The 27165-nt window shown below is 33.1% G+C and overlaps 2 protein-coding genes and 1 non-coding gene across 3 annotated transcripts; all 3 read left to right on the forward strand.

The window, feature by feature from the left end:
- Positions 1 to 12443: 12443 nt before the first annotated feature.
- On the forward strand, positions 12444 to 14176 carry LOC7480606 (cold-regulated 413 plasma membrane protein 1). The gene is made up of 4 exons (XM_002305370.4): positions 12444 to 12748; positions 13267 to 13374; positions 13454 to 13524; positions 13660 to 14176. The coding sequence occupies exons 1-4, from the start codon at positions 12567 to 12569 to the stop codon at positions 13911 to 13913; spliced, it is 615 nt and encodes a 204-aa protein (XP_002305406.4). The 5' UTR covers positions 12444 to 12566; the 3' UTR covers positions 13914 to 14176.
- An 8257-nt stretch (positions 14177 to 22433) lies between these two features.
- Positions 22434 to 22507, forward strand: TRNAI-AAU (transfer RNA isoleucine (anticodon AAU)). Its single transcript has one exon. It is a non-coding gene; the product is annotated as a tRNA-Ile (tRNA).
- A 1360-nt stretch (positions 22508 to 23867) lies between these two features.
- Positions 23868 to 26452, forward strand: LOC7461187 (mitochondrial import receptor subunit TOM6 homolog). Its single transcript, XM_002305371.4, has 2 exons — positions 23868 to 24151; positions 26205 to 26452. The coding sequence occupies exon 1, from the start codon at positions 23962 to 23964 to the stop codon at positions 24124 to 24126; it is 165 nt and encodes a 54-aa protein (XP_002305407.1). The 5' UTR covers positions 23868 to 23961; the 3' UTR covers positions 24127 to 24151; positions 26205 to 26452.
- Positions 26453 to 27165: the final 713 nt, after the last annotated feature.

Raw genomic sequence — 27165 nt, forward strand, 5'->3', positions numbered from 1 at the left:
AAATAGAAATGCAGATCTTGATCACCATATAAGACAAACTAGAAGGAATGCAATCATAGATGGGTCCACAAGCATCTATCTTAGGAGAAAAACAATAGCCAACTACCACAGCTCACATTAAGTAAAGCATGGAGAGAGAAGGAAAAAAGAGACGAGATCTGATGGCAATCTAGGGAGAATGCACATCCAAAATGATCAGATCAACAGTAAACAAAAATCGACAAAAGGCATGACTGAAATAAGAGAAAGGAGAGAGGGTAGGGGAGAGGGGGGCGAACCTAAAGAAAGATGCAAAAAAACCCTAGCTGCAAGAGGATAGAAAAGGAGAAGCAGAGGTCAGAGCAAGAAAGTAGTGAAAGGAAGGCCAAAGAAGCATGAAAGTTTGAAACAGATGTTACTTTACCTTGCCATCTTTTCTTTAATGGAGGAGCCCTTTCCTTCTGTTGCAAGTATGGGTTTTTGTTCGGGTAGAGAAGAGACAAATGTAGGGGGCAAAGACGCAGAGTGGATGAAAATTGAAAGGGAAAGGAAGAAGGCGAAAACTAGTCTCTGCTGGGCGGCGGCTTTTCGGTGTAATGTTATTACTAGGGTTAGGTTAACTGTAAAGTGTAGACTGTAGTATTTATAGATCTTTTATTTATGGTTGCTCGGTTTGGTTCACCGGTTTTGTTGTCAAACCAAAACCGAACCGAATCGGCAAGATTTTATGGTTTTAAAAATCAGTTTAATCGGTTTTCCATCTCGGTTCGATTTTCTCGGTTAATTTTTCATCGGTTAATCGATTTTTTTGAACACCCCTATAACTATATTACCCTGTACAAGCAAATAAAGGACATATTTGCGTGGGGTTACTTTCTCTATCATTTCCTCACTCCTCCAAAAATCTGAATATTTTATTTTTGTTATTTGATAAAAACATTATCGAAGCTCACACACCTTTTGCTCTCTATCGTGCTTTTCCAAAAAGGTATGGGCTTTTTCTCTCACTTTCTCGCAGACTTCTCTCGAGAACCAAATAGAATCACCACCATTAGCACTTTTTTGTCTCACTTACTCACTATCTTCCTTTCTTTCTACACGACCGTATCACATTTCTAAGAACATAAATCAAACGCTAATAATTGTTTGTTTCTCCTCCTACAAAGAGATTAAAGAGAAGGACCGAAAATATGGAGGTTAAAGATGGCAGAAGGAAAAAATCCTTATAATGTATCAATTCGTTGAACCAAATCTTCTTCATCCTTAGAAAAAAAAAGTATCATCGCGAGGATTTGGGCAAGTAAGAATTCTAATTCAAAAGCTTTCCATCTCAGAAAATTAATTATGATATTAAATTAATTGTAGACATATTCTTATTCTTAACTTAATACTATACATAATTGGTTTACTTCAAATATATAGTTGCAATATGTCATGTTCAAAGTTTGGGATTTTATATTTTTCTTAAAAAAACATAAAATAAAGATGAGTCATTTATTCAAAGTATCATTAAATATGAAGATGACATTGTTTACTCCAAAGATACGTGAAGAAGACATAATGCCCAGTTTCCCACCCATGTTGTCACATCATATCCAGGTGAAATATTGCACTTGCATTGAAGCATCTTTATGGTTTTGAGGGCTAATTCATGTTATTTGCATTTATCGTGGAGCATTTATTTGTATAGTTTACCTTTCGGTGGAGCATTTATTTGCCCAATTTCCCACCTTTTTTTTTTGCAATAGAGACAAAAATATAGTTTACCTCTTGGTTGGGATTCTTTTGCTGGCTAGGTGGATTTATTATTTGGATTTGTGTAGGTGTAAAGGCCCGAACTTGGGCCTATGCAATTATGTCTTTTTAGCTTAAACTCTAACATTGTTGCTGCGAAAAATGCTAAGAATAAATTCAATAGATCAAGTAATACATAATGAAAAGGAGAGAATCGTTTTTAAATTGTATGACAAAACGCCTAAGAATTGGAACACCAAATTTGAGTTGATTAATGTTCATTTCATAATATGGTGGAAAGGTGACCTTAATACCAAAAATGTGCTCATCCCAACACATTTATAAACAAGTTAACCAATCTGTAAATATTGATAGTACATCTTAATAATATCTCAAAGAATATTTTCTAGTTATTATAAATTTTCTAAAATTTAGGAGATTTTCTGTAAATCCCTGTAAATCATAAGGGTTTTTATTGTATGTATATGTTCACTCATAATATCAATAAAAATTATTAGAGATATTCATTACAAAACCTTTGTTTTTGACATGGTATCAAGGTCGTCTCTGATTTCCTTTCTATTTAAATGGAAATGATATCCAATCTATCAAAATAGTTATGTATTTTCAAAATAAAAAATTGATGGCTCTTCAACCTAACAAATTCAACTCATGTTCAAGGAACCAATTTCATTTTAATATCACAAATTCTCACATGCTAGTTTCTTTTCATATTGTATACAAACAAGAGGACCATGACCATGACTAAAGCACTCCAAGGACTGTAGAGATAAGTTCTGGTCATCTATATTTGGTGTAAAAAATCCAACTGCTTGATAAAACCTTAATCCAATATTTCTATTTTCTACTCTTGTTCAGTATTTTCTTTTTGGGTTAGGTGATGAAGTCATGGAAAAACTTCACTGAAAAATATTGACTTTCCCTGTCTGATGAGATCTGAACCCGATTGTACTTGTAAAACAAATCCCTCGTGAAACAAGAGACACTCCGATATTTAAGTCAGTATTTGAGTTTTTTTTCCCAAGAAACAAGTGAGTACAAATTGAAGAAGATGAAAATGATGTTTTTATGTAGAGAAGAGATATGTGTGTTCTTTGTCTTGTTGAATGTTCTTTATGTAGTGAAGAGATGGTAAGTATAGTGTTCTTGGATGAATAATCCTCTAGAACACTAGATCTCTCTCTCTTTTTCTATCTCAAAATGAGAGAATATATATCTTGAAAAATATTTAGAAAATTTCTGAGAAAAAGTATTAGTCGTGAATAGTATGATGTAAATAATACTATTCATGAATAGTAAAACAATGTGAGACAAGGTAGCTCGGTCAGGCCAAACCAAGGGAAGATAAAAAGAGGGATGAGAGAGAGAGGAGGGGGTGAAGCTTGGTCTAACCGAGTATAGGGGCCTAGGACTTAGTCTGAACGAGCTTTGCATAGTAAACACTATTCATATATAGTAAATATTATTCATGAATAGTAAACAACATTATACTGAGCTAAAGGATGAGAGAGAAATGTAGAAGAGAGAGAGGAGGGGATGGAGCTTTGTTTGATCGAGTATGGGGACTCAGGACTCATTCTGAACAAGCTTTGCATAGTAAACAAGACTATATTGAGCTAAAGGATGAGAAAGAAATGTAGGATAACACGAGAGAGAGAGGGGGGGATGGGGTAGAGCTCAGTTTGACCAAGTTTAGGGACTCAAGACTCGTTCTGAACGAGTTTTGCATAATGAGTGTCGCACCCAACATCATGACAACTTTTAAAAATTTCGATGCGAAAAAAATAGATTTCTAGCATCTTGTTCTTGGATGGGAAAGGTCTTGTTTAAGGAGTTATCACCTAGTATTATAGTTACTAGAAACCCTGATCAATAGAGATTTTATGGTATGAGACAAGTTGTGCAAAAAAAAAAATATTATCACCCTTTAAGCGTCCTACCTGAGGTAGGCTGTATTGTTGTTTCTGTTTTAAATTGCTAAGATTTGTTGGTTTATGTTATCATGGTCTGCTTATAATATTCATAACTCTAGCGTCAATGAATGTTCAATTACAAATACTTTCAACTCTGGTATTAGTAAGTATTATATATATATATATATATAGTTGGACCCAGCCAGCCCAACTTAATCACTGGCCAAGCTCTGCAAACGTGCGTGAAATGTTCAGGCAGTCTTGCTACAAGAACGATGTAATTATAATTCACCTCAACAGTACCAAGTGAATTATATTGCAAAGGAAGAGAGGAGCAGAGACTTACCTCGTTGCTGTTGGAGACGAAGACGAAGTGAGAGTGACCGTTTCTGGCTGATCTGATGACACTTCTATGATGAATGCAAAAGCCTTCTCCTCTGTTTGCTCGTCTTGGTCTCTTCGTCCTTCTGAACAATGCTGAGAGCTTCACTTGAGATGCTCTGTCTCCATTGTAGTCGCTGATGAAGACTGAAATGATCGTGCCTGATCAATGCTTCTTCTTCCTTTTCTCGTTTTTTTCGTTCTTTTTCTCTGCTTTTCTTTTTTCTGTTGGTTTCTTTTTTTGCTTTTATCTTATTTTCCCTGTCTCTCTCTTTCTTTCTGGTGCTCTCCGTTTCTGTCTATCTTCTGTGTTTTTCTCCTTCTCTCTGTGGTTTCTCCTTCTCTTCTAGTCTTCCCCCTGTGTTGTTCCTGTTATTTCGTCCGTTTCCCCCCTGTTCTCCCCTGTTCTTTCCTTTTCGTCTTCGCTCTGACCTGTGCGTCCTGTGTTGTTCCTGGTCCTCCTGTTCTTGTTTTTGTTCGTCCTAAGGTATTCTCTCCTCTTCCCTGTCTTTTTCCCCTTTTCTGTGCGCTCTGATTGTGGTCTGTATAGGGGAAGAGAATGCCCTTGCATGTGGTGATCGTGGAGATGAGCACGGTTCAGTCGTGCTTGGTACATTACTGGATTGTTGGTGGCACATCGTGGGGGAGAAATACTGGGTAAAGACGTGACCATGATTTGCTACAGTTTCTTGCGGTATCCCTGTTGAATCGGTTTTCTCCAGGATGAAAGACGGGAATGATGAACAGTGATTCACAACGGCGCCGTTTTCAACAGAAATGGCGATTTTCAATTTGGTCCCTGAACATCTAACAATTAACAATTGGGTTCCTAATCAAGGAAAATCTCCTTTCTTTTAATTTTACCCCTGGATCAAATTGCAATTGAACCCCTAGATATTGGCACCATTTACACAATAGTCCTTAGTTTCAATTTAATCAATTTAGTTCTTAATTGACTCTTCAACTTTTAATTCTTTTAAAATTACCCTTGGAAAAATCAATTAACCTCCTATAGTATCACTGTCTTTTCACTTTGGTTCTTGGACTTTAATTTCTTGTAATTTTGACCCAAATCAACCCCAAGCTTTGGTATTTCTTCAATTAAGCCCTTGATTGCATTAATTAATTAAATCAAAGTTTAATTAAGTCCCCAAACTTATCAATTCTTCTAATTTTTTACCAAATTGACTCCTAAATTTATAATTTTATCCTTATTAGTCCTCAAACTTTTAATTTATCTTGTCTTAAGCCAATTCTCAAATTATTGTTTTTTCATTCATTTTTTTGTTATTTATTTTTATTTGTTTATTTTTATTATTTTATTTTTTTAAAATTCAAAAATTGAACTATAACAGTAAGTATTATCCATGAATAGCAAATATTACCCATGAATGGTAAATAAGACTATATTGAGCAAAAAGATGAAAAAGAAATGGAAGGAAATGGAGCTCAGTCGAGCCACAACCCAATTAAATGTGTTGGACTCGGTTGGGCCGCGACCCAACCAAGTCTTGTAGGACTTGTTTGGGCCTTGACCGAACCAACTTCTTATTTTTTTTATTTTTTTTGTTATATTATCACCGGGTTTCTTCTTTCTTGATAAATTTAGGACTATATAATGTATTTATTCCAATAACTTGGTACAATGACTACGGTTTCTTGTTTATAATGATATAATGTAAGAGGTTTAACTAATATAGTTGAAAGTAAATACCACATTTTAACTCAAACTCAATGAATAACGAATAGAACCTATAATAGGTTTTTATTAATACACCAATATACATAACATTTATTATTTCAATATTTAATATTTAGTGTGTGTGTGTCAAATATGTATATATCTTTTTATTTTTTATTAATTAATAAATAGTTCTCAAGTAATGAATATCCAAATGTTTCATAATATAGCAGTATCTAAATTTTTTTTTATGTGATATTTAATAGATATAGTAGAAACAAACTATAAAAGAGAGAAAGAGAACTGCTTCATAAAGGTTTGGGTGATATATGGGTCATGAGCTCAATAAATTTTTTATTATAACACCATTTTGTTATATTTTATAGAAAGTTATTAGCCTTCGTCTCTATGCTTTGCTGCATGTTAAATAATTTTATTTTTTTTGCAAAAAATGATGTTCAAATGCCGGAACAAAGTAAAGAAAGGACATAAAAAATTGGTCATGACAAATCTGTAACCATGGTAATTAAATTCGAGCCAACCTGAGATATCATGTCAAATCCACGGCCCAGATCATGAAATTAAAATAATTCGATAAAAAAAATAAAGAGAATTATAAAGTTTTTTAAAAAAAAACAAATCACGTTAACTTTTCAAGCTTGTGACCTTGATCATTAGACTCGAAGCACCTAATTTGAATAAATCATGAAGTCCAATTGTTAATCATTCAAATATTGAAGGGTAAAATTAAAAAAAAGAATTTCAATTATACAAAAGGATTAAAAAATAGCAATTAAAAAAAATAAGAATCAAAATTAAAATACAAAATAATTTTTATATTTGATTAAATGGTGAAATTTAAAAGAGAAATCATTTTAGTAAAAGGGAACAAAAATAAAAGAATGAGGGTCAGAATTGACATAAAAATAAAATCAATATTTTGATTGGAGAGTAAAATTGAAAGGAATAATAATTTTACAAAAAACCAAGAAAAAAATAGAAATTAAAGCAATAAGGACCAAATCAAAAAATATAATATCATTAATTTGAATTGAATGATGAAGTTGAAAACCAAAAAAACTTTTACAAAAAAACCAAGGCCAAAAATTAGAAATCTAAAGAATGAGGACCAAATCAGAGAATATAATATTTGGTAAATTGGGATTGATTGATGAAATTAAAAACAAATAAAATTTCTACAAAAGGACCAGGACCAAACTTAAAAATCAAAAGAAAATGAACTAAAGTTGAAACATCAACAACCATGCAAGAGGGCTAAGTTGTAATTTTCAAATGAGGAGAGAGAAAAGAAGGTAAAAAAAAGCCTACCGGTGCAAACCGGACCACCACCAGAAACACGCGACACACTGAAAGGAAAAGGACACGATGACACTTCCAATGATGAAATAGAAGGGCATTGTTGGATGCTAGGAGGCATTACATGAGCTGCCTAAAGCGTGCTTGCAGCTCCAGATGCGCCACACGCGCACATTCTTTTTTGTTTTTTATTTAGCCAAATACTAAAATGCCCCCCCAAGCTAACTTTATAATTACAAAAAAATCATTGTGAAAAGACCAAGAAGCCCCTTGACTCTAGGTTTATTTATTTTTCTTTTAAGGGTGTTTTCATAGTTTTACTGTGCATTTTAATTTTTAATTATTTTTTTATATTTGATCAAATACCAAATTGCTCCTTAGTTGACATTCTAATAACAAAAAAACAATTGTGAAAATACTAAAAGCCCCTTGTGTCAAGTTTAATTTTTTTGATTTTCTATAATATTTTGATTATTTCACTATGTAACTGAGATGAAAAATGACTCATTTCTCATCTTTGAATCTTATAATAATAAATGGCTCATGTAAAAATATTTGTTATAGTTATCAATGCTAAAAACTGGAATTGGAATGATATAATAGTGTTTGGTTAACATATGTAGATTTTTTTTTAGAAATGATATGGTCGGAAGAAAGTTTAAGAAGAATGACACATTTTGAAAAAGATTTGGAAATGATATGTTTTGATTTTAGGTTGAACCATCAACAAAATCAGAAGAATTTGAATTTTTTTTGAAAAAAAAAATATTGATAACTCGCAGCCTAGTGAACCAACTCTAATGTATAATGTTAAAGTTATGGTTGAGCAACTCCAATGCGTTTCAGTTTACAAAGAACCCGCGTTGATTAGTGAGAATTATTCTTTATTATTTTTTGCTTTATTTCAAATTTTATCGAACATAAATAATACTTCGCTTTAACTAATATTTCTTATATACTTTGTATGTTTATATTTGATAGGTATAAAGACCAACAACATTAAAGTGATGAATATATTATGAAGATAAAATTAACTTCGTTGCTTTGACTTAATTTGATATTGCTTCGAACATTTTACCTTATACAAAGGTCATTATATGTATGTAGTAAGTTATTTGAATAAAACTAAATTATATAGATTTTTTTTTTACAACTTATATATAATAAATCAAAATAAATATTATATCTTATTATATTAATTTTGACCCCTCCTAACAAATAATTCTAGCTCCGCCCCTGGGTAGAGCATGAGTTTTTACTCTCTCTTCTCACATAAATTACATGAGACCCATCAAAGTCATTGATACAATCCTATTTATGAAACAAATTGTGATGATAATATTCTATTTTCCTCTTTTTTTCCCCTTAGAACTTCAATTGAATTTTTAAACAATATTTTTAATTATTTTGAAACAAACAAGAGTTACATACTTCAATAAAATATAAAGATATATAAAAACAATAATATTAATAATAAATATATAAAAAACTACGAATAATATTAATAATCTCTACTGCATTTGCTCGAATGGGAATGTTTTAGGCTTGCAATGTGTATAAAACACACTATCACCTCATGTTTATCCGGAAAAAACAACATTTAAGTAATTGGATTCGATTTACTACAAACGTAATAAAAAAAAAGTTCAAAGATAAATGATGATATCAAGCCTAAATCACCTAATAATTTGAAAAGATACATGAAAAAAGAGGAAGGGTGTGAAAAACACAAATTATCATAAATAAATAAATATTTGAAATAATAAAAATCAAACTCCAATATCAGATTTAATAAAAAAAATAATCTTAAAACAAAGTTAGGCTATACTTATCGTAGTAGTAAAAAATTCCAGGATATAACATATGACAAAAAAATATTAAAAAAATAACACATTTTCACTTAACCACACTAGTAAAAATCATGATGATTTTGATTAGTATTGTGTGGATTATAATGCGGCTTTACCGGAGGTTAAAATAAATTATAATTTCTATGTATTTGGTTATTAAAAAAAAGATTTTATTTTGGTGGGACCCACAATAATTATGGTTGCACCTGTGGCTGATAAAAAGTTGGAAAATTATGCTTTCCAACAGCAACTAACCTCATTTTTCAAGATCCACTGTGCTAAGTGAAAAAGTCAGCTCAACTATTCATCTTTTGTCTCTGAAATTGCAAATTCTATACGCTATAGCTTGTCTTCCCCAAACATCAACGAGAGCATGTAAAGGATGACTTCCTGGAGCTTTTCCCTGACATGATTGTGTGTGACCCAGCCGAAGACTTGTTTGAAGATCAAGATAGTAAAGATGACTAGGGGCGGAGCGATCCAGCTCCACGATCTGCTTCACAAGGAATGGTGCCTTTCCTCTCTCAAACTTTAATCATCTGCAACAGCTGGAAGAGGTGGATGCCTATACATGATCGAGAGTTGTAGGTGAATTAATCATGGCAGATAACTCGTTCAAGTTTCTTTACAAAAGAGAACGGTGGAGCATTGTTTCGACCAGATTGGGTCCGGTGCTCTTAAATCACGTCTGACCTAGTTAAATAATTTTTTTTATTTTTAATTGTATTTTATTTAAAAAAACTAGTATTCAATATTATTCAATAATACTATATAAATTAAAAGGATATCGCATAATGTCATAACATTTATAGAATTTGATCGCAATTTCAATTTTGTTCCTGATAATATTTTACTTGATATTGTTGCACACTCAATAAACCATGGAAATTGTAGTCCTTGTCGAATGAATTTCATACGTTATAGAATTGTAGATAGTTTAATGGAATAATAAAAAATATTTTATATACAATATTATTTATTTCATGATGTAATAGCAGTAGTTAAATCTACAATGTTTAAATTAAAAACCATCAATATTAGTACATATCTTTTTTTAATTATTTTATAACCTCAATTTGAAAAGTATTTTTAATCAAACACATTAAATTACTTTTTATTCAATCATATTTTTAACCAAACATATATAAATATCAAACTAATCTCAACTAAAAATATTTTTTATAAAATATTTTTTTTAAACTATAATTACAAAAATTACCGAATATAATTTTATAGTTAAGCCAAGAAATAAAGGCAAAAGGGGATTCTTCATTACAAAAGCTCCCTGCAAAGCCTTTCACGTTAATATTGAAAAGGAACATGTCACTCTCAGTCAGACAATCCACAATTAATTTTTTAAAGTGTACAGCTGCTGAAGATAAATGCTAAATGCTGTCGGTGTTCAGTTTTTGTATTGTTTTTTAATGTGTTTTTATTTAAAAATTTATTAAAATAATATAAAAAAATATTATTTTTAATATAAATTTAATAAAATAATCTTAAAAACCCTAAAAAAATACTAATTTTAAATAATTTTTTTCAAAAAACAAGCATTAACAAATATTTTTGAAAAAAGAACAGAATTTGGAAAATATAAACGAGAGGCGTCGGCAGTGGTAAATAATAATTATGGTGATTTTCTTGATATTGATTTGATTTGGAATAGTGTTAGACGTGGCAAGACGACATATAGCTTTGATTAAAATAAAGTAGATGTCATCGAGAAGATATTTGCATCATTTCTCTCTGTCTCTTGAGGTGACAAGTGCTTTAAACAACCTACGAAAAGACTCTTATGTCCAGCATAATCGGATAGGATTGGCAGAGCACGTCTGAGGTATGGACTTTCTGGGGTTGTTCATGACAGCCACGGAATATCTTTTTTTTTTTTAATTTATTAAAAATAATATATTTTTGAATTTTTTAAAATTTATTTTTAATCCTAATATATCAAAATAATTTTAAAATTTTAAAAATAATTTAAAATAAAAAAAATCAATTTTGTAAAAAGCAATTCTAAACACCATTTTTAGCAGGTTTGTGAGAAAAAAATAAATTGTGTAAATAGATACAAGTTAATTAATTTGAATCAATTTTAAAAGTTTTAACTTGTTTAATTAATTTAAATCATGTTTTGTTTTTGGTTTTAAAAATATTTTTGAAAAAATTTAATTTTTTTTATTTTTTTCTTTTAAAATAATTTTTTTAGTATTTTTAAATTGTTTTGGATATATAATAAAGGTAAAAATAAATTTTAAAAAATAAAAAAAATATTATTTTAAAATAAAAAAACTTTTTAAAAATCATCTACATGCCAGCCGACATGAAAAGAAATACCAAACCGCTGTAGTGATTGGTTGCCAGCATGCTGTCAATGAAAAGTGATGACAGCAGTCGACATGCCAGCCGACGTAAAAAGAAATACCAAACCGCTGTAGTGATTGGTTGCCAGTTACCACAATACCCTTTTGTTTTGTCATCTTTTTTTTTTTTTTTTTAATTTATACCATGAAAAAAATAATCAGATAAAGCAAGATGTGGAGCCTCAGAGGGGATATGCCACAAGAATAGGGTTCGTTATTTGTCCACTCTTTGAGTATATAAAATATGACACACAGCTTGTTCTTTTGTATAATGAAATTATTGTTGAAGGATAATTTTGCTTTTCTTCTATTTTTTTTCTCGAAAAACCCTAAATTATGTTCTTTCTCTCTCACACACTTCGAAAGAATTCCAAATTAAGTTTCTTTCTCTTCCAACTAGCAAGCTTAAAAGAAATCTTACTTCTTCAGTAAAGATAAATAAAATTAATTGGTTTATAAATAATTATTTGATACATAGTTTGTGAAAATTCTCAAACTCTTGATCATCCTTTTATTATAATTCATATTGGTGGAATAAGATATTAGAGAATTATATAAATCATATATTAAAATCTCATCTAAAAGTTATTGGGTTGAGTTGGTTCTTTGACATGGTATCAGAGCATTGATGACCAATAGTCACAAGTTTGAATCTCACCATCCCTATTTGAGTGATGTGAGTTTGTGCAAGTTTCAAGCCTAAAGGGTTTTCATTTGAGGAGGTGTGTTAGAGAATAATATAAATCATATATTAGGACCTTACCTAATAGCATAAGCTAGGTTGAGATGTTCTTTGACACAAGATTTATTAATATTATTTTAAAAAATATTTTTAGTTGGCCAAGTACATTTTAACACCTTAATTCTGATGAGTTTTGAAAACATGATTTAGACTTAATGTAGATAAGATAAAATAATTTCTCTATCCATTTTACATCTTAGCATCAGCTCACTTTATGTTTTGTTTTCTAGTTACCTTGTAGATAAGATAAAATAATTTGTTTTATATAAAATATCATTTATTTACATTCATCCAAAATTAACGTTTTATATCAGTGTTTAATCAAACCATGCACCAGACCATCAGTTGAAGAACAACTGGCATCAGACCAGCTGTTGTGTGGTTAAAGACCCTAAAAATATCTGGATATCCACTTGCATAAAAAAGGCAGCATTTTCTGACCACAAACGTCTTTTGCCAGTTCTTGCATGGCAAAGCCTCGCTTGTTTGTCTATAAGTCTGTACGAGTGGGTTCACACTTCACATCAAGAAATTGATAGCCAACAAATATAAGAAGAGGAGAAGGGACAAGAGAGAGAGCAACGGATGGAAAAGAAGAAAGGTTACTTGGCGATGAGGACGGATCAAGAAATGGCAAGTGGATTGATTACTTCTGATTTTCAAGACTTTGCTAATGCTGCTAAGAAGCTAGCTAATCATGCTATCAAGCTTGGCGGATTAGGATTTGGTACCACTTTTCTTCAATGGATCGCTTCTTTTGCTGCAATGTAAGCATACTTACTTTGAAGTTTGATCCTTCTTTCTCTTCTTTATTTAACATTGCTGTTGTTGCATAGATCTTACTGATTTAGTGGCAAATTAAGACTTTTGTTGTTTCAAATTTAATGGTGAACATGTTAGCTTGAATTTGATTGCTTAGGCTCGAGAATTATTTTTGATATCTGTGTGAATTAGCTTATCTTAAGCCTTACAATGAAGTAGGTGCTGTTTCTTAACTCATCATGTATAGGTGGTATGGTATCAATTTGCTTGTGTCTAAAAACAATTCTTGATAATTGGAAACTGCAAAGATTAAGTTATTGTGCGATAACTACATGGGTTTGTAGCAGTTGCTCTGCCAAAATCTTTGAAGAACATGGTCAGTTCAGCAATGACTGCTATGTAGATGATTAGTTTTTCTTCAATCTTGCTACTAGTTAACCATCTTATACTTCGTTTTTCTAGCCCACTTCGTCTCTTTTACTTTGCTACTGGATTAATATAACTTGAATTGTGCTCGCTGCAGTTATCTATTGATCTTGGATCGAACGAACTGGAAAACGAACATTCTTACTGGACTATTAATCCCCTACATTTTCTTTACTCTTCCTTCAATATTGTTCAACGTGTTCAGGTCAGTTTACACTCTTTGACCAGCATTTTATGGCTTCCCCACCCCATTTTTGTCATTATTGATTTGTTTCTTTGTGCAGGGGACAGATTGGAAGATGGATCGCTTTCGTTGCTCTTATATTGCGTCTTTTCTTCCCAAAACATTTCCCAGGTATGAAGCTGCTTTCTTCATTAATTTTCCTGGCCATTACGATTTACCGTTGCCATTTTATATGAGTTTAGACAAAAGGAATATCAACTTTCTTGGCAATCTATGCAAGACAACTAATTATGTCTCTTATTGCAGATTGGCTTGAATTGCCTAGTGCTTTGATTCTTCTAATAGTGGTGGCTCCCAGTTTGTTTGCGAGCACGATAAGGAATGATTGGATTGGTGTGGTCATATGTTTAGTCATTGCATGTTATTTGCTCCAAGAACACATCCGGGCATGTGGCGGGTTTAGAAACTCCTTCACAAAAGCTAATGGCATATCCAACATTGTTGGCATAATACTTCTGTTTGTTTATCCTGCCTGGGCAATTGTGCTTTATATCCTTTAAGCACAGTACCTCAGCAGGTGCTCATTGTATCCATGTCAGCAGCTTTCTTGGTTTATGATTGTTTTGTTGTACTATCAGTTTGTTGAGACGTTAAAATTCGCTGTGGTTGATGTGTTATCGAGTCTATCATTCAGTTATGTATGGACATTTATGTAGAAAATCACTCTGTTTGATGGACAAACACTCTGTTTGATGGACAAACTTTGAAGGATCCTTGTGTTGTTCTAACCTGTAATAAAACAAATTATATGTTGTGTCCCCCACATTCGGAGCTGTTGTTAATGTAATATGGGCCATGTTATGATGATCATGTTCTTCTAAATAGCCTCCGGAGATGGTTTTATGAGGAACTAAAACATGTTCAACCCCAGCTTCCCAACCTTCATTAGAGGATTGGGGTACCAAGACCTTTCCTATGAATGGTTCACTGTGTTGATCAGAGGTTGAATGGATAACAACAAAATCAAAGGTTACTGATGTTGTAAGTGTTTTCATCTCCAGAGAGGGGCTCAGGATTCAGGAAGCTACAGAGGTAGAATCTGCAATGCAGTCTTCAAGTTCAGACACCTGCGTGATGAGCTGAATTCAATCTTTTTTAGATCAGTTTGTGTTTTCTGATTCTTAACTATTCTTACATCCATTAAGAGTCACCGATGGACTAATGAATGCTTGACCAAGATTCTGTGGTAAAGATATTCACCACATTGTCCCACGAAAAATTAAACGACCCTAAGAGAATAAAAATGAAAAAAATGTGTTGTTTGGAAAAAAATAAGAGAAATAATTAATAGGAAAAGGTTGGAGGATTAGACCATAAATATAAATGAACAAGGACCAAGTATAAATAAGAGGATACAAACACCAAAAAAAAGAAAAGAAGAGAAATCTAAAATTGAGGGGAGAAAACTAGGAGGAAAAAAATTGAGAAACTAAGTGATTGAGGTAAGGTTTATGTTTTAATGTGTATAATTGTGATTTTTAGTTTTGTCAAAGGTTTTTGGATTTTGGATACAAACATATAAAAACTCTTTTGATAATTATAGCATTTAACTTTAATTTGTTAAACTTGTAACTGGTTGATTGGTTTGCTCTGGATTTCAGATTACTACTATCAATGTAACCGATTGATTGGTTTGTTTCATGTGGTCGACCAGTTGACCTGTTAAGGCTGTCTTGACCTCTTCCTTCTTTTCCTTTTCTCTTCTTTATCTACGTTCTCTATCCCCTTGGAAATATCCAGACCTATCTTGCTATGAAAACAAATTTTGTGCACCCATTATCTTCTTGAATTTTATTGATTCTTTCCTCATGAGCTTGTAATTTTCCCATGAGATCTTGGATTGAAAGAACATCCATATTTTGCCACTCCTCTATCGCGACCACCACATAATAGAACTTGTTCTCCTTATATTTTTTTATTTAATTGTATATGGCTAATACTCTTATAAGGTATTTTGAAATATTCTCCGATTCAAGTATATATAACTTTTCAAAGTCACTACGTAGCTTTTGTAGACATATTTTTCTCACATTGTCAGCTCTTGATTTGATTCTTGCAAAACTTCTCATGATTGCTTGGTGGTGGTTGCATTGGCTACTATCTTTCTCACATTGGTGGATGATTGTTAGTGCTTGTTGATATTTACTTCATGCCTTTTGCACGACCTACCTTTGGGTTGAAGTTAACGTAGCTTCATCTATTGGCTCTTCAATGCCTTTTTTAATTCTCTCCCATACATATTGGAAACCTAGCCAGGCTCGAATACACAAAGTTTCATAGTTGTTCTTTATCAACCTAAGACATTGAAGTAGAAGATTTCGATTGACCATGTCAAATAATCAAATCTAAACTTTGATGCCACTCGTTGGAAGAAGGATAAGTGTGGTAGAAGATAAAAAATAGTAATGCAAAGTCAAAAACTCAAGAACAAAAAGAAGATTGAGAGGAAGATATATATACTTACATTAATTGTTTCTCTCTATACTCTCTTAGTTATTCTCTCTTTTTTGTGCTTCAAGGAAATCTTAATCTGAACATGAATTGTATTCTACCGACTAAACTAGTCGATCGTTTCTGAACCGGTTGACCAATTCAACTTATTCCAGCCAGTCAAATGAATCTCAACAGGTAGATCAATTTTTTCATTTTCAGAACCGAAATATAGTTTATTTTCAACACCTTTAATATATCCATTATAGAATATCCAATTATAATAAGGATACCAGTATATATACGGTTGTAAACTCTAGGAACCCCACAAAATATGCTTTGCTTCAATTCTTGAACGTCCTGCATCAAATATCTAACATTCTGTAAGCAGAATGCAGGGACAACCTCAGTAAATACAATTCAAAGGTGATTAGGTTATAGAGCAAATGGAAATATAAATAACAACAGAAGACAAGTAATCATTGCAAAATTTCATTCTTGATCTTACCCCTTGCCAAAATCCTAAGGAAGCACCTTTATAAATGCAACAAGTCTCAATTATTTGACCATATACATTGGCCAGGGGTAGGAAAGAGAAGTATGGATCTTCTTATGCTGCCTATAACACAGAAACCTAAAACTTAGATCATTTCTAAACTATAAACACACAAAATCAAGGCATTTAGCCTGAATTTGGATACTAGTTTGTTTCCTAGGAGAGAATTGGAGAAATATCAAATTCGTAACTTGAGAGGGGAAATCAGAAATGATTTGAAAACATAATTTGTGTTTAGTTGTTCACCACTCTTGATGCGGGACAATAAATAATAAAATTAAAACAAGAACAGAAAGAAGCTTTAGAAAATAAAGAAGCTAAAGAAGAGAAAGCAAAGAAAGAGAAGAAAGGGGATTGGAGATATGCAAAATCTGAAAATTTTCATTAATCATCAAAAGTGTCTAACATTTAGAAAAGTGGGATATAAATACTAAAACTCTAACTAGAACAAGCGTTTGGGTTTATGGCCCACTAAATAAAATACCCAACAATAATTAAATCAAACTCAACAAATAAAACCAAATTAATAAATCTTAACTAAAAGTTCATATAAATTAAACCCAAAAACATAAGTTAAAGCCCAATTTCTCAATGGTTTGGGCTATCCTCCATCGTCTATAATCATACGCCTGCGTAACCAATGTTTCTGGTTTGGTGTCCCCATCAATTCTCCCGGGGTTGGAAGAACTCGACCCCGTCGAGTATAGGTCAAGGCAGTTCCGATAATACTCTTAAAGATAAGGATCAAGCTGTTATGATGTCTCTCTGATAATCCAAGTATAGTCTGAATCTGGTCGTTGAGCCCATATACTGGGATTTGTTGAAGTTCATCATCCATGGTAAAAACAACTTGTGCATTCAAAGTAGCATTAATATGTTCCTTTTGTGCCAAAGATATGGATAATGAGGTAGGGGTATTAAAAGGAGCATCAATGATAGGTTGTATTTTATAAATAATGAGGTCCTTCATGTTAAAAGTAGAGCTAATATCAAAGTTTAATGGCAATTTAATGACATAACTATTTGATTTAATCATTTGCAACACTTTGAATGGTCTAGCACTACTTACTTGCAATTTATGATCGGTTTCTAAAGGACACCATTCAGGTCTAATCTGTATCATGAAATAATCTCTAACATTAAGTGCATCATGATACTTAAGTAAATCAGCTCGAAATTTGTATTGTTCATTTCTAGCTTGAATTTGTTTCATGATCTCAATATGCAAATTATAAACCCTACATGGTAATGACTCAGCTGACTTAGACATCCTATCGTGATGAGATATAGGAAGGTGTTCTATAGGCTTATCAGGTTTGTAACTATGAACACTAAATGATTGAGGGTGTGGAATGAGACAAAAATTGTTTGAAACCTGTGTAGATATGGTATGAACACAATCAAGTAAACTAGGATTATCTTCATCTTCCTCATCACGTGTATGAGGTAAAGGGTCAAGAAGTTCAACATGTTGCTCTAAATTTATGATTTGCTAGACACTAAGGCTGTGGGGTGAGGAATAAGGTAATTTAGGAGGACTAATAACATGAGACTCTTCTAAGACCATACTTATCTTTATAGGCGATTCCACTGAAGAGTTCCCTAAAACTTCCTCTACCATTAAAGCAGACACATCAGACTCTTTCTTAACCTCATTCTCAAGCTCATGTGGACTCATTGTGTTAGGTCCTTCTTCTTGCACATCCTCGTCATCTAGGTCACTAAAATCCTCAAGATTAGGCTCATACACTTCAACACTACAATATTCCTCTTTATCTATATTCTTATGTTTTTGGATGACTAAGGGTTTAGAGGTGCAATCTAAAGAAATATGACCAAAACCTAAACAATTAGTACACTTATCCTTTGAACTCACCTTAGACACTTCATTGACAACTCGTTTGCCTTTATCTTTTTTACAAAGTTGGGCGCTACTAAGATTAGGTCTGTGGGGTGGAGCACCTAACAAAGAATCACTACTTCTGAATTGGAACCTAGTAGGGATACTATAAGAGCCCTGACGATTCATCCACTGATTCTTCATGACCAATTTGTAATTTTGAACTAAGGTATAAGCTTGGTTAAGGGTAGATACACCTTGAAATACAACTTCTTTTCTAAGATCATCATTTAAGCCTTTACAAAATCTACGCAAAGTCATGGATTCATTCTCTCTTATGACACATCTAATCATGTAATCGTGAAACTGCGTTATATACTCATTGATAGACTTATTCCCTTGTCTTAGATTGTTCCATTGGTCTAAGAGTTTATTCCTATAAGATTGGGGTAGGTACTTCTCCTGAAGTTTTTGTTTCATTTTGATCCAATCAGTTATAGGAGGTTTACCTCTCATCTCTAAACAATCCTCAACATCTCTTCAATAAATTTTGGCTTCATCAATGAGTTTCATCTTAGCAAATCTAACTTTCCTATTATCAGACAAGTTATGCCACTCAAAGAATCTATCCATATCACGAATCCACATATCAAATATCCAAAGGTCATGACGACCGTCAAAAGTGGGGGCTTCTATTTTGTTAGGACTCAAGACTCGCTTATCAAAGTCATCGTGTTTAGAATAACCTAAATGATAGTTATATTGGTAGCGCTTAGGGTGAACTTGTCCATAATGATTATTCTTGTGATATTTATTGGTCTTTGAGTGCCTTATTCGAAAACTCTCTTGGGGCTCAATTCTTCTAAACATGTTAGTCACCTAAGTTTGCAGTTCCCTTTAAATGGTCATTGAGAGTATCACTAAATGTTGAGTCTATAGTAAGTGTAAACTTAAGCTTGGACACTAGATGATCATGACACAAATGCATGCAATACTAACTTATAAATGGAATTGAGATCACAAATGGTTCTTGCATGTAAAATCACAATACAAAAATAAAGCTATTTTTTTTAATTTTTTTTAATTTTTTTTAATTTGTTTTTCTTAAATGTGGAGATTAATCAAAAACAAATTACACTAATAAAATTGTAAGCATGTAATACTAGATTCTTAAGTGTAAATGATTAATCAAACACGATGTCACAAGCAAGAACTCATAATTATCAAATAGAATAAGATATTAGCTACCACTGATGAAAGAGGTTGATGAACAAAAATTAACGTGTCTTCAGATTACGTGTCAGTTGATGTGGCAATAGGCGATGACATGGTGATGCCTGCTGACGTGGCGTCCAGTGGCTTAGCTGACTGAACTGATGTGGCCTTAGACTGTTGACGTGGTGGATGACATGGACACAGATAGTTGACGTGTCGGTTGACATGACAGCGTTAATTAATCTTGCCTCAAACGTCTTCTGTGCTGCAATCCTCTTCGCTGAGTTTCCTTCTTGCTGTTGTTGGCGACGAGGCGTGATTGCTGATCTGTTGATACTGCTGTTTAGGCATTGCCAAGGCTGAAAGATGAGTTGTGGTGGCTGCGGCTGGTGCTGCTGCTGGAGGGTGCGATTTAGTGGTGGTTGCAACAGATGTTTTGTAAAGCTGTTTTGGGTTGCTGAAGACAACTCTGCTGTGGCGGCACTGCGGGACTGTGGAGACAGCAACTCGGTGTGGCTCTGTGGGCTTCTTGTGGTGCGGAGTGGTGGTGGTGGCTGGATGTTCGATCTGCCGATGGTTGGGAGAGGATGAAACTGGTCGGTGCGCCGCCACCGACGAAGATCTACTGCTGCTGGTGTGGGCGACCTGTTGTGGCTGCGGGTTGTTGACGGCGTGTACCTATGGATTGATGTGGTGGTATTGGCTGTGATCGGCGTTGAAGGCAGACTGATCGGCGTTTTCCATATTGCTGCATTTTGAGGATGGATAGTGAACAATGAACAATGCACGGTGGTTGTTTTTTTTTTCCCGTAATCAGAACAGTAGGTGTTTTTTTTTTGAACAATGACAATTTTTTTTTAGATCAAACCGGATCTAGGGTTTAACATAAACATTGTGGATCGTTTAATTGTAAGAACAATTAAAACTCTGGCTCTGATACCAAATTTGATGCGGGACAATAAATAATAAAATTAAAACAAGAACAGAAAGAAGCTTAGAAAAGAAAGAAGCTGAAGAAGAAAAAACAAAGAAAGAGAAGAAAGGGGATTAGAGATATGCAAAATCTGTAAATTTTCATTAATCATCAAAAGTGTCTAACATTTAGAAAAGTGGGATATAAATACTAAAACTCTAACTAGAACAAGCGTTTGGGCTTATGACCCACTAAATAAAATACCCAACAATAATTAAATCAAACTCAACAAATAAAATCAAATTAATAAATCTTAACTAAAAGTTCATATAAATTAAACCCAAAAACATAAACTAAAGCCCAATTTCTCAATGATTTGAGCTATCCTCCATCGTCTATAATCATATACGTGCGTAACCAATGTTTCCGTTTCAGTATCTTCATCAACTCTGTCTGTCAGAAAAAAGTATCTGGTCCACGGACAATACTTCTGCCATGAGAGCTAGCCCCATTGGCTACGATAACACCTTTTGGCTCTCCTGTTGTTCCACTACTGTACACTATTGTACAGACATCAATCTTCTTTTTTGGAGGTAATTCACAATCCAAACTCCCCTGTGAAAATTTGGGCAGTAGTGCAAAACTCTTAAAAACCCAACTTGAATGACTGCTAAAACATGAAGGATTAATTTAACGTAAATAAATAAAAAAAATAAAATTAACGTAAAGAGTAAAATGATCAATTATGAAAGAGGAGAAGCCTATGTAAACATCATAACAACTGGGGAAATTCTTCCCATTAAAAGCAAGATACTCCCAGTTCTTCAGCTTCCTTCTTTTACATGTCAGAAATGTTTCCAAAGCTGACAATAGCTGACAATTGTCACTCTGGAGTATCCTCTCAAAACTTTTCAAAAAGAGGAGCTTTTAATAGTCTTTGGGACCTACTTGTTAAATGTGAAGAGCATCTTGGAAGGCAAGATAAAATCTGCAAAAAGAGCAGCCACTGTGTGAAACAAACAACACATTATATGTCATTTATTAAAATTCTGAAGACGATCAAGATTCCGCTGTGAGATATAAGAGCATTAATTCTCAGTTCGGATAGAATGAGAACTTACTGAAGAGAGCTTGCTCTCTTGGACAAAGGCTAACGAAACTTCAGCACGGTTGATAATGAACTCCACAGCATTAGGCCCTTTATTTGGCAAAAAAAGTTATTAAGTGAGAATTCAACAGGTCATTCTAGAATTGAACTGGGATTTATTGAAGAATGAAAGGGAAGCAATACCAAGAGTGTCGTAGAGTGGTACATATTTCATAGCCTGGTTGTTGCAAGTCTGGGGAAAACCACACACAAATATATGAAACTTGACCAGCAGCACAAGTTATGATCAAATATACTTGTGAAAAGGTGAAAAGAAGACCAGCACTGTTAATCGTCTGCTAAGTTGAAGCTCGAAGAAAAAGTTGGAAATTTTTGAATTGAATATGGTATGGCTCGTAGAATTCACCTCCATAGCAGTAATCCATTCTGGGCAGTTGGAACCATATATACCGCAACGGTCTCCCTAGAAATGAAAATCCATCATTTCCAAGTTGATTATTTACATTAATCATTAGAATGACTTTCGTTGGAAAGAAAACAAAAAAACAAAACAGTTGCTATCACTAAATTATAAGGCAAATAGTCAAATTTTGGACTTACAGGATTGACACCGCGTCTCCTCATTGCGGAACCTATCCTCATGGCAGAATCATAAACCTCTTCTATGAGAAATTCATCCATGTATCTATATATCTATAATATATTACAGTGACCAAGTTAATTAATGATCAATGAAATAGTACCTTGGAATCATTGACTTGCCGTCGTCCTTGAGTGCAGAGTCACTGTAAATAAAGAATAAAAAGTTCAGTGCAAGACATTGAATAGAGGCTCGGAGCCAAGAACTCAAATTCAAAATGTTTGCCTATATATATTCTTGGAACTTAGAAGGATGAAGTCATTTCAGACAATTGTAGTTACGTATTAATAATATGAAACGTAACACTAATCAACGAATGGCCTATTAGCTCAGTTGGTTAGAGCGTCGTGCTAATAACGCGAAGGTCGCAGGTTCGAAACCTGCATGGGCCAATTAGTATTTTATAATCATTTTTGTCCCTCTACTTTTCAAATTTATTCAAACTAGGCCCTTTACTTGAAGTCAAAGGCGATTCGGTATTCAATTTTGTTAGCCCACAACGACTGCATGGGCCAATTGCTTAGCCCACAACGACTCTGGTCGGTATCATTGACTACAAGCAGGCTAGTAGCTAGCTAAAGTTCGAGGCTGCTATTCACAAAATTAATAAACAAATAACGTTCAAGACTGCTAAATCGGTGGAACAACAAGTTAATTGCTAATTGGTGCTATAAAAAAAAAGAAGTTAATTTGTAGTTGTTGCCTTAAAATAAATCCCAAATTTTTACATACATGATTATTTATTAAAAGTGAGAATAAATGTATTCGAAACTTCAGATGTTATGGAAAGTTTTGATTGAGATCGATTATGATTATAAAAATAAATAATTTGTGTTAAAGAATTTTTTTTATGGTAAGAGTTCGTCCAAGATGTTTTTTTCTCTTAAACTTGCTTGAGATAATAGACCTGAACCTTAAATTGTTTTTGATTTCAGGTTGATTGTGGATTCTAGAGCTAAATTTTTAGTTATTAAAAGTTATGAATATGTTCTATAAGGTTTTTAGAGTGTTTTTTTTTTCAAGTTAAAATATGATTAAAAATGAGTTTTTCTTGGTTTGAAACAAACCAGCCTAATTTTTTAGTGACTAGAGGTCGCCAAAATCTGGGTAAGACAGGTAACGTGTTGCTTACTATTTTTTTTCCAAATAATTAAAGGACAAGTGATATTATCTTACCTTTAAAATAATTTAAAAAATAAAGCATACTTCAGGCTGATGCTTCCTAGCATGAGAGATTAAGCTTTATTTTTTTTATCCATTATAATTGGATTTTTATAAAAAATTTCTTATTTATTTTTTTAATTTCATTACTTAATATTTGATTATGAATTAGATAATATAATTTATTTTGATTTAATTTTTATTTTTTCAATTGCCTTGATATTTAGTTAATTTTTAATTTTATAAACATCTATTTTAGATAAAAAAAATTATAAAGAAATTACTTAATCCAATTGAGTGCATGAATTGAGTTACAAGATTAAGAAGTTAACTTTAACTAGGTAAGGATTAGGCTTCTTAATTTTTTCTGTTGAATAAATAATTTTTTATTTATTTGATTAGATGGATGAATAAATTTTTTTAATTATAATGTTTTAGATTTTATTATGTATAAAAACACACAGTAAAAATCTATATATATATATGTTTTTCAAAAAGAATATTGGACCCGTTTTAAAGCACGGATTGACCGCACATGTGTTAAGTCAACCGCACGTGTGTGAAAATACCCTAAAACCCAAAATCCCCAATCCCTCAAAGAAAATAAAAACTGCAGCATCTAGGGTTTTAGACAAAGCGAAAACAAAAACCCATAGCAAAACCAAAAGGAAAATAGAAAGAGACAATGTTTCCAGGAATGTTTATGAGAAAACCAGACAAAGCAGAGGCTTTGAAGCAGTTGAAATCACACGTGGCCATGTTTGGTGCCTGGGTTGTTGTGCTCCGTGTCACTCCTTATGTTCTTCATTACCTCTCCGATGAAAAAGATGAGCTCAAGCTCGAGTTCTAGATCCATTCTTTCTTTCTTTCTAAAGGTAATTAAATTTTCTAACTTTCTTCTTCTTTTCGTGGCTTATTTTACTGTTCTGGGAGGTGTTTTTTTTTTTTTTGTAGATTTTTAGGACTGCCGGAAATCGATTTTTGTTTAGTTTTTGGGTTCTTGGAAAGTTTTGGGAGATGGTTATTTGTTTCATTTTCTGTTTCCCGGTAGGAGTTTATTTTGTCATTCAGAATAAAACCCTTTTGACTTTAAAAGATGGGTCAGTTTATGAAGGGGTTTTTCTCTATTCGTGATCTTGAGAAATTGTTGTTCTGTAAATAAAGGTGCAGACCAATCACATGGAATGCTTAGAGCCTGAAATTGTGAGTTTTCTTGTTAAGGGAAGTGAAACTGGTGCTTTTATTTTTGAGTAAGCATGTAACTCTGTGCTGCAAATGTGGCGTGATGGATGATGGAAATAATTTGAGTTGAAGTTTTGAAATGCACGGATGCTTAGAATCCGTAAATGTCAAATTAAGGGCCAATGTGAGTTTAGAACAACGAAGGGAAACTTCTTCCTTTTCTTCCTTGGGTTTGGTTTAAGAAGCTTATGGTGATGAGTGGGTGAAGTAGAGAGTAGAGAGTAGAGAAAGATGGAGTTGTGGGTATCAATTGTGTTATTCCCCAGGTATTTACAGGAAGAAACAGTGAATTGTGAGTCATTAGAAAATTAGACATTGTTGATCATAAAAAAAGGTGTTCAAAGTGAAATGATGGAATGTTCGTAGTGGGGGGCTTGGTTCCATTTGAAATTGAATATGATGGTTAAGCTCAATGAGGAGGATTTCATTGGGTTTTGATGTCAGATAAATTCTTCATGTGAAAAAAACGAAGTTTATGAAGTTTACTGGCTTGGGTTATCTTTTTTAATTGTCAAATTGTTGCACACACCAATGTGGTGTTATTGTCCTGAACCTCCTGGGTCCTAGTTTGTTCATTCTGGTCATTTAGAAATTTTTGCGTTTTTATTCTTGAATATTAAAGACCTGATACTTTTGTGTCTTGAGGGTTGTGGATTTGTTATGTGCAAATGTTTCAAGTTGTATGGTGCTGACAATCAATCTCAGAGCTGGCTTGCTCAATAGACCTTTTTTCCTTGACAAGTATAAGTAAATGTTAGGGACAATTTCTGGCACTGATTGCACATTATGTGTTCACTAGAAATTGCCCTCACATCCGAGTTATTTATACTATTTTTGGTGGTTGCAGAATTAACTTTTAGTGTATTGCCTGGTTAGCATGTAAAGTGCTGTAAGAATTGATTAATTACTTACTAACTAGTTGTCCAGAATACCAGGAAGCTTCAGGTTGTTTTTAGGCATCCAATTTGGTGGGTTGTAAATTAACTTTTAGTAAATTTCTGTTCTTTCTACTTTTTTATTTTGTCCACTTTTTTTACTTGCATTTGCTCAAGTTCCTTATTATTTGTTTCTTCATTTTTTTGAACTGTCCAGGAAATGTTTTTGTTGTGTTGTAGCCATCTTTCAATTTTTTTTTTTTGTGCTGGAGTGTTGCACGTGGTTGTGCGTGCGCACACATACATCAGGTTCTTTGAGATTTCTTGTCTATTTAGCAATGATGATCTTTGCTCATTGGTGTTAATTTAATTTGATGCGTATTATTGTGCATCCGAAGATCAGAGAATATGTTTCTATGAAGCACTCTGAGAAGCATTTTTTGTTGTTTGAAACCCATTTTTCATCTATGAGAGTGTCAGATACATTCCTCTGGCCAAGTGGCCATTAGTTGATTCAGACTTCTGAATGGTGATGCTACTCAAGTTCACTGGCTTGTTTTAAGTTGCTAATTCGTCACCATTCCTTGATGCACAGCATTTGGCTAGCTTTTATTCTCATTATTTTTGGAGTTTTCTTTTGTGCATCATTAGATGAGCTTTAAATTGCTAGAAACCATTAATAAACTTGATGTCTTATTTCTATGGTACCAGTGTAACGAACTGTTTTTTTTTTTTAGAAAAAAATTTCCTGTCTCTGATTTTATTTACAGCTCTTAAATATAGTTATTTAATCTACTTTCTGCTACTGCAGTGGTCCTGGAGGAGACGAATTCTTTTGAGATGAAGATGAGTGTCTGACCTTCTATCTATTATCATTCTTTTTCCTTCAGATGAAAGTATGTGAGGTTAGCTTGTCCTTACATTAGGTCATCATTTCTAGCTGCTTATGATTTTGGAGATTCATACTTTGATACTATATAATGGCTGATTAAGGATTTAATCCATGGAATGTACTTTGGTTTCATTTTAGTAGCATAGAAAGAATTTATTTCTGTGTTATTTCTGAATGGTGTTTTCTGTGGTACCACTCGGGGTATTCCACGGTAGTTATTTCCTCCTGGCAGTGTAGATGATTTTTCTTTTACTGAAGGGGGAAGAAGGGATGGGCGCCGGGGCGGGTTGGGGTGGGAGGAGGGAGGGGATTTTGCAGGTTTAACCTTCATGCATGTTTCTATTCAGTCGATGTCGATAAGGGCCGCGTCGCCTTTGTTGCATTTAGATGATCTTTGAAATAAAAATTTGAAAGCAAGAGGAATTGGAAACTGCGAAGGAATGACAAATGCAACTAGAAAGTTTACAGTAACATTTCATTTCTCCCCAACGAGACAGGCAGCAACCGCTGGCTCATAATCAATTTTGCATAGATAATTGGTTTCAACGTTAAGAAGGTAACTGAATTGGTTAAAAATTTGATTTTTTTTAAAATTAGTTGTTTTTTATGTTTTTATATTGTTTTGTTTTGTTTTGATGTGATAATATAAAAAAATAATTTTTTAAAAATAAAAAATATTAATATAATGCATTAAATGAAAAAATTTTTGAAAATTAATTAATACTGGATTTTTTTTATCACTCTTTACTCTTAAAAGTATAGTTTTAAAACCGGCTCGACCTGGCTGGTGAACTCGGGACTTGGGGTTGGGTTTAAGAAAAGATAGGGGAAGTCGCAACTTGGGGTGACCTGGTGATTCAGTTAAATCTAGTCAAAAATC

This window comes from Populus trichocarpa, chromosome 4 (genome assembly GCF_000002775.5).
Source record: "Populus trichocarpa isolate Nisqually-1 chromosome 4, P.trichocarpa_v4.1, whole genome shotgun sequence".
Classification (NCBI taxonomy): domain Eukaryota; kingdom Viridiplantae; phylum Streptophyta; class Magnoliopsida; order Malpighiales; family Salicaceae; genus Populus; species Populus trichocarpa.

Coding starts and splice junctions, on each gene's coding strand:
- LOC7461187 (XM_002305371.4), top strand. CDS start 23,962: ATGTTTCCAGGAATGTTTATGAGAAAACCAGACAAAGCAGAGGCTTTG.
- LOC7480606 (XM_002305370.4), top strand. CDS start 12,567: ATGGAAAAGAAGAAAGGTTACTTGGCGATGAGGACGGATCAAGAAATG. Junction 12,749..13,266: donor ATCGCTTCTTTTGCTGCAAT/GTAAGCATACTT, acceptor TGCTCGCTGCAG/TTATCTATTGATCTTGGATC. Junction 13,525..13,659: donor CTTCCCAAAACATTTCCCAG/GTATGAAGCTGC, acceptor CTCTTATTGCAG/ATTGGCTTGAATTGCCTAGT.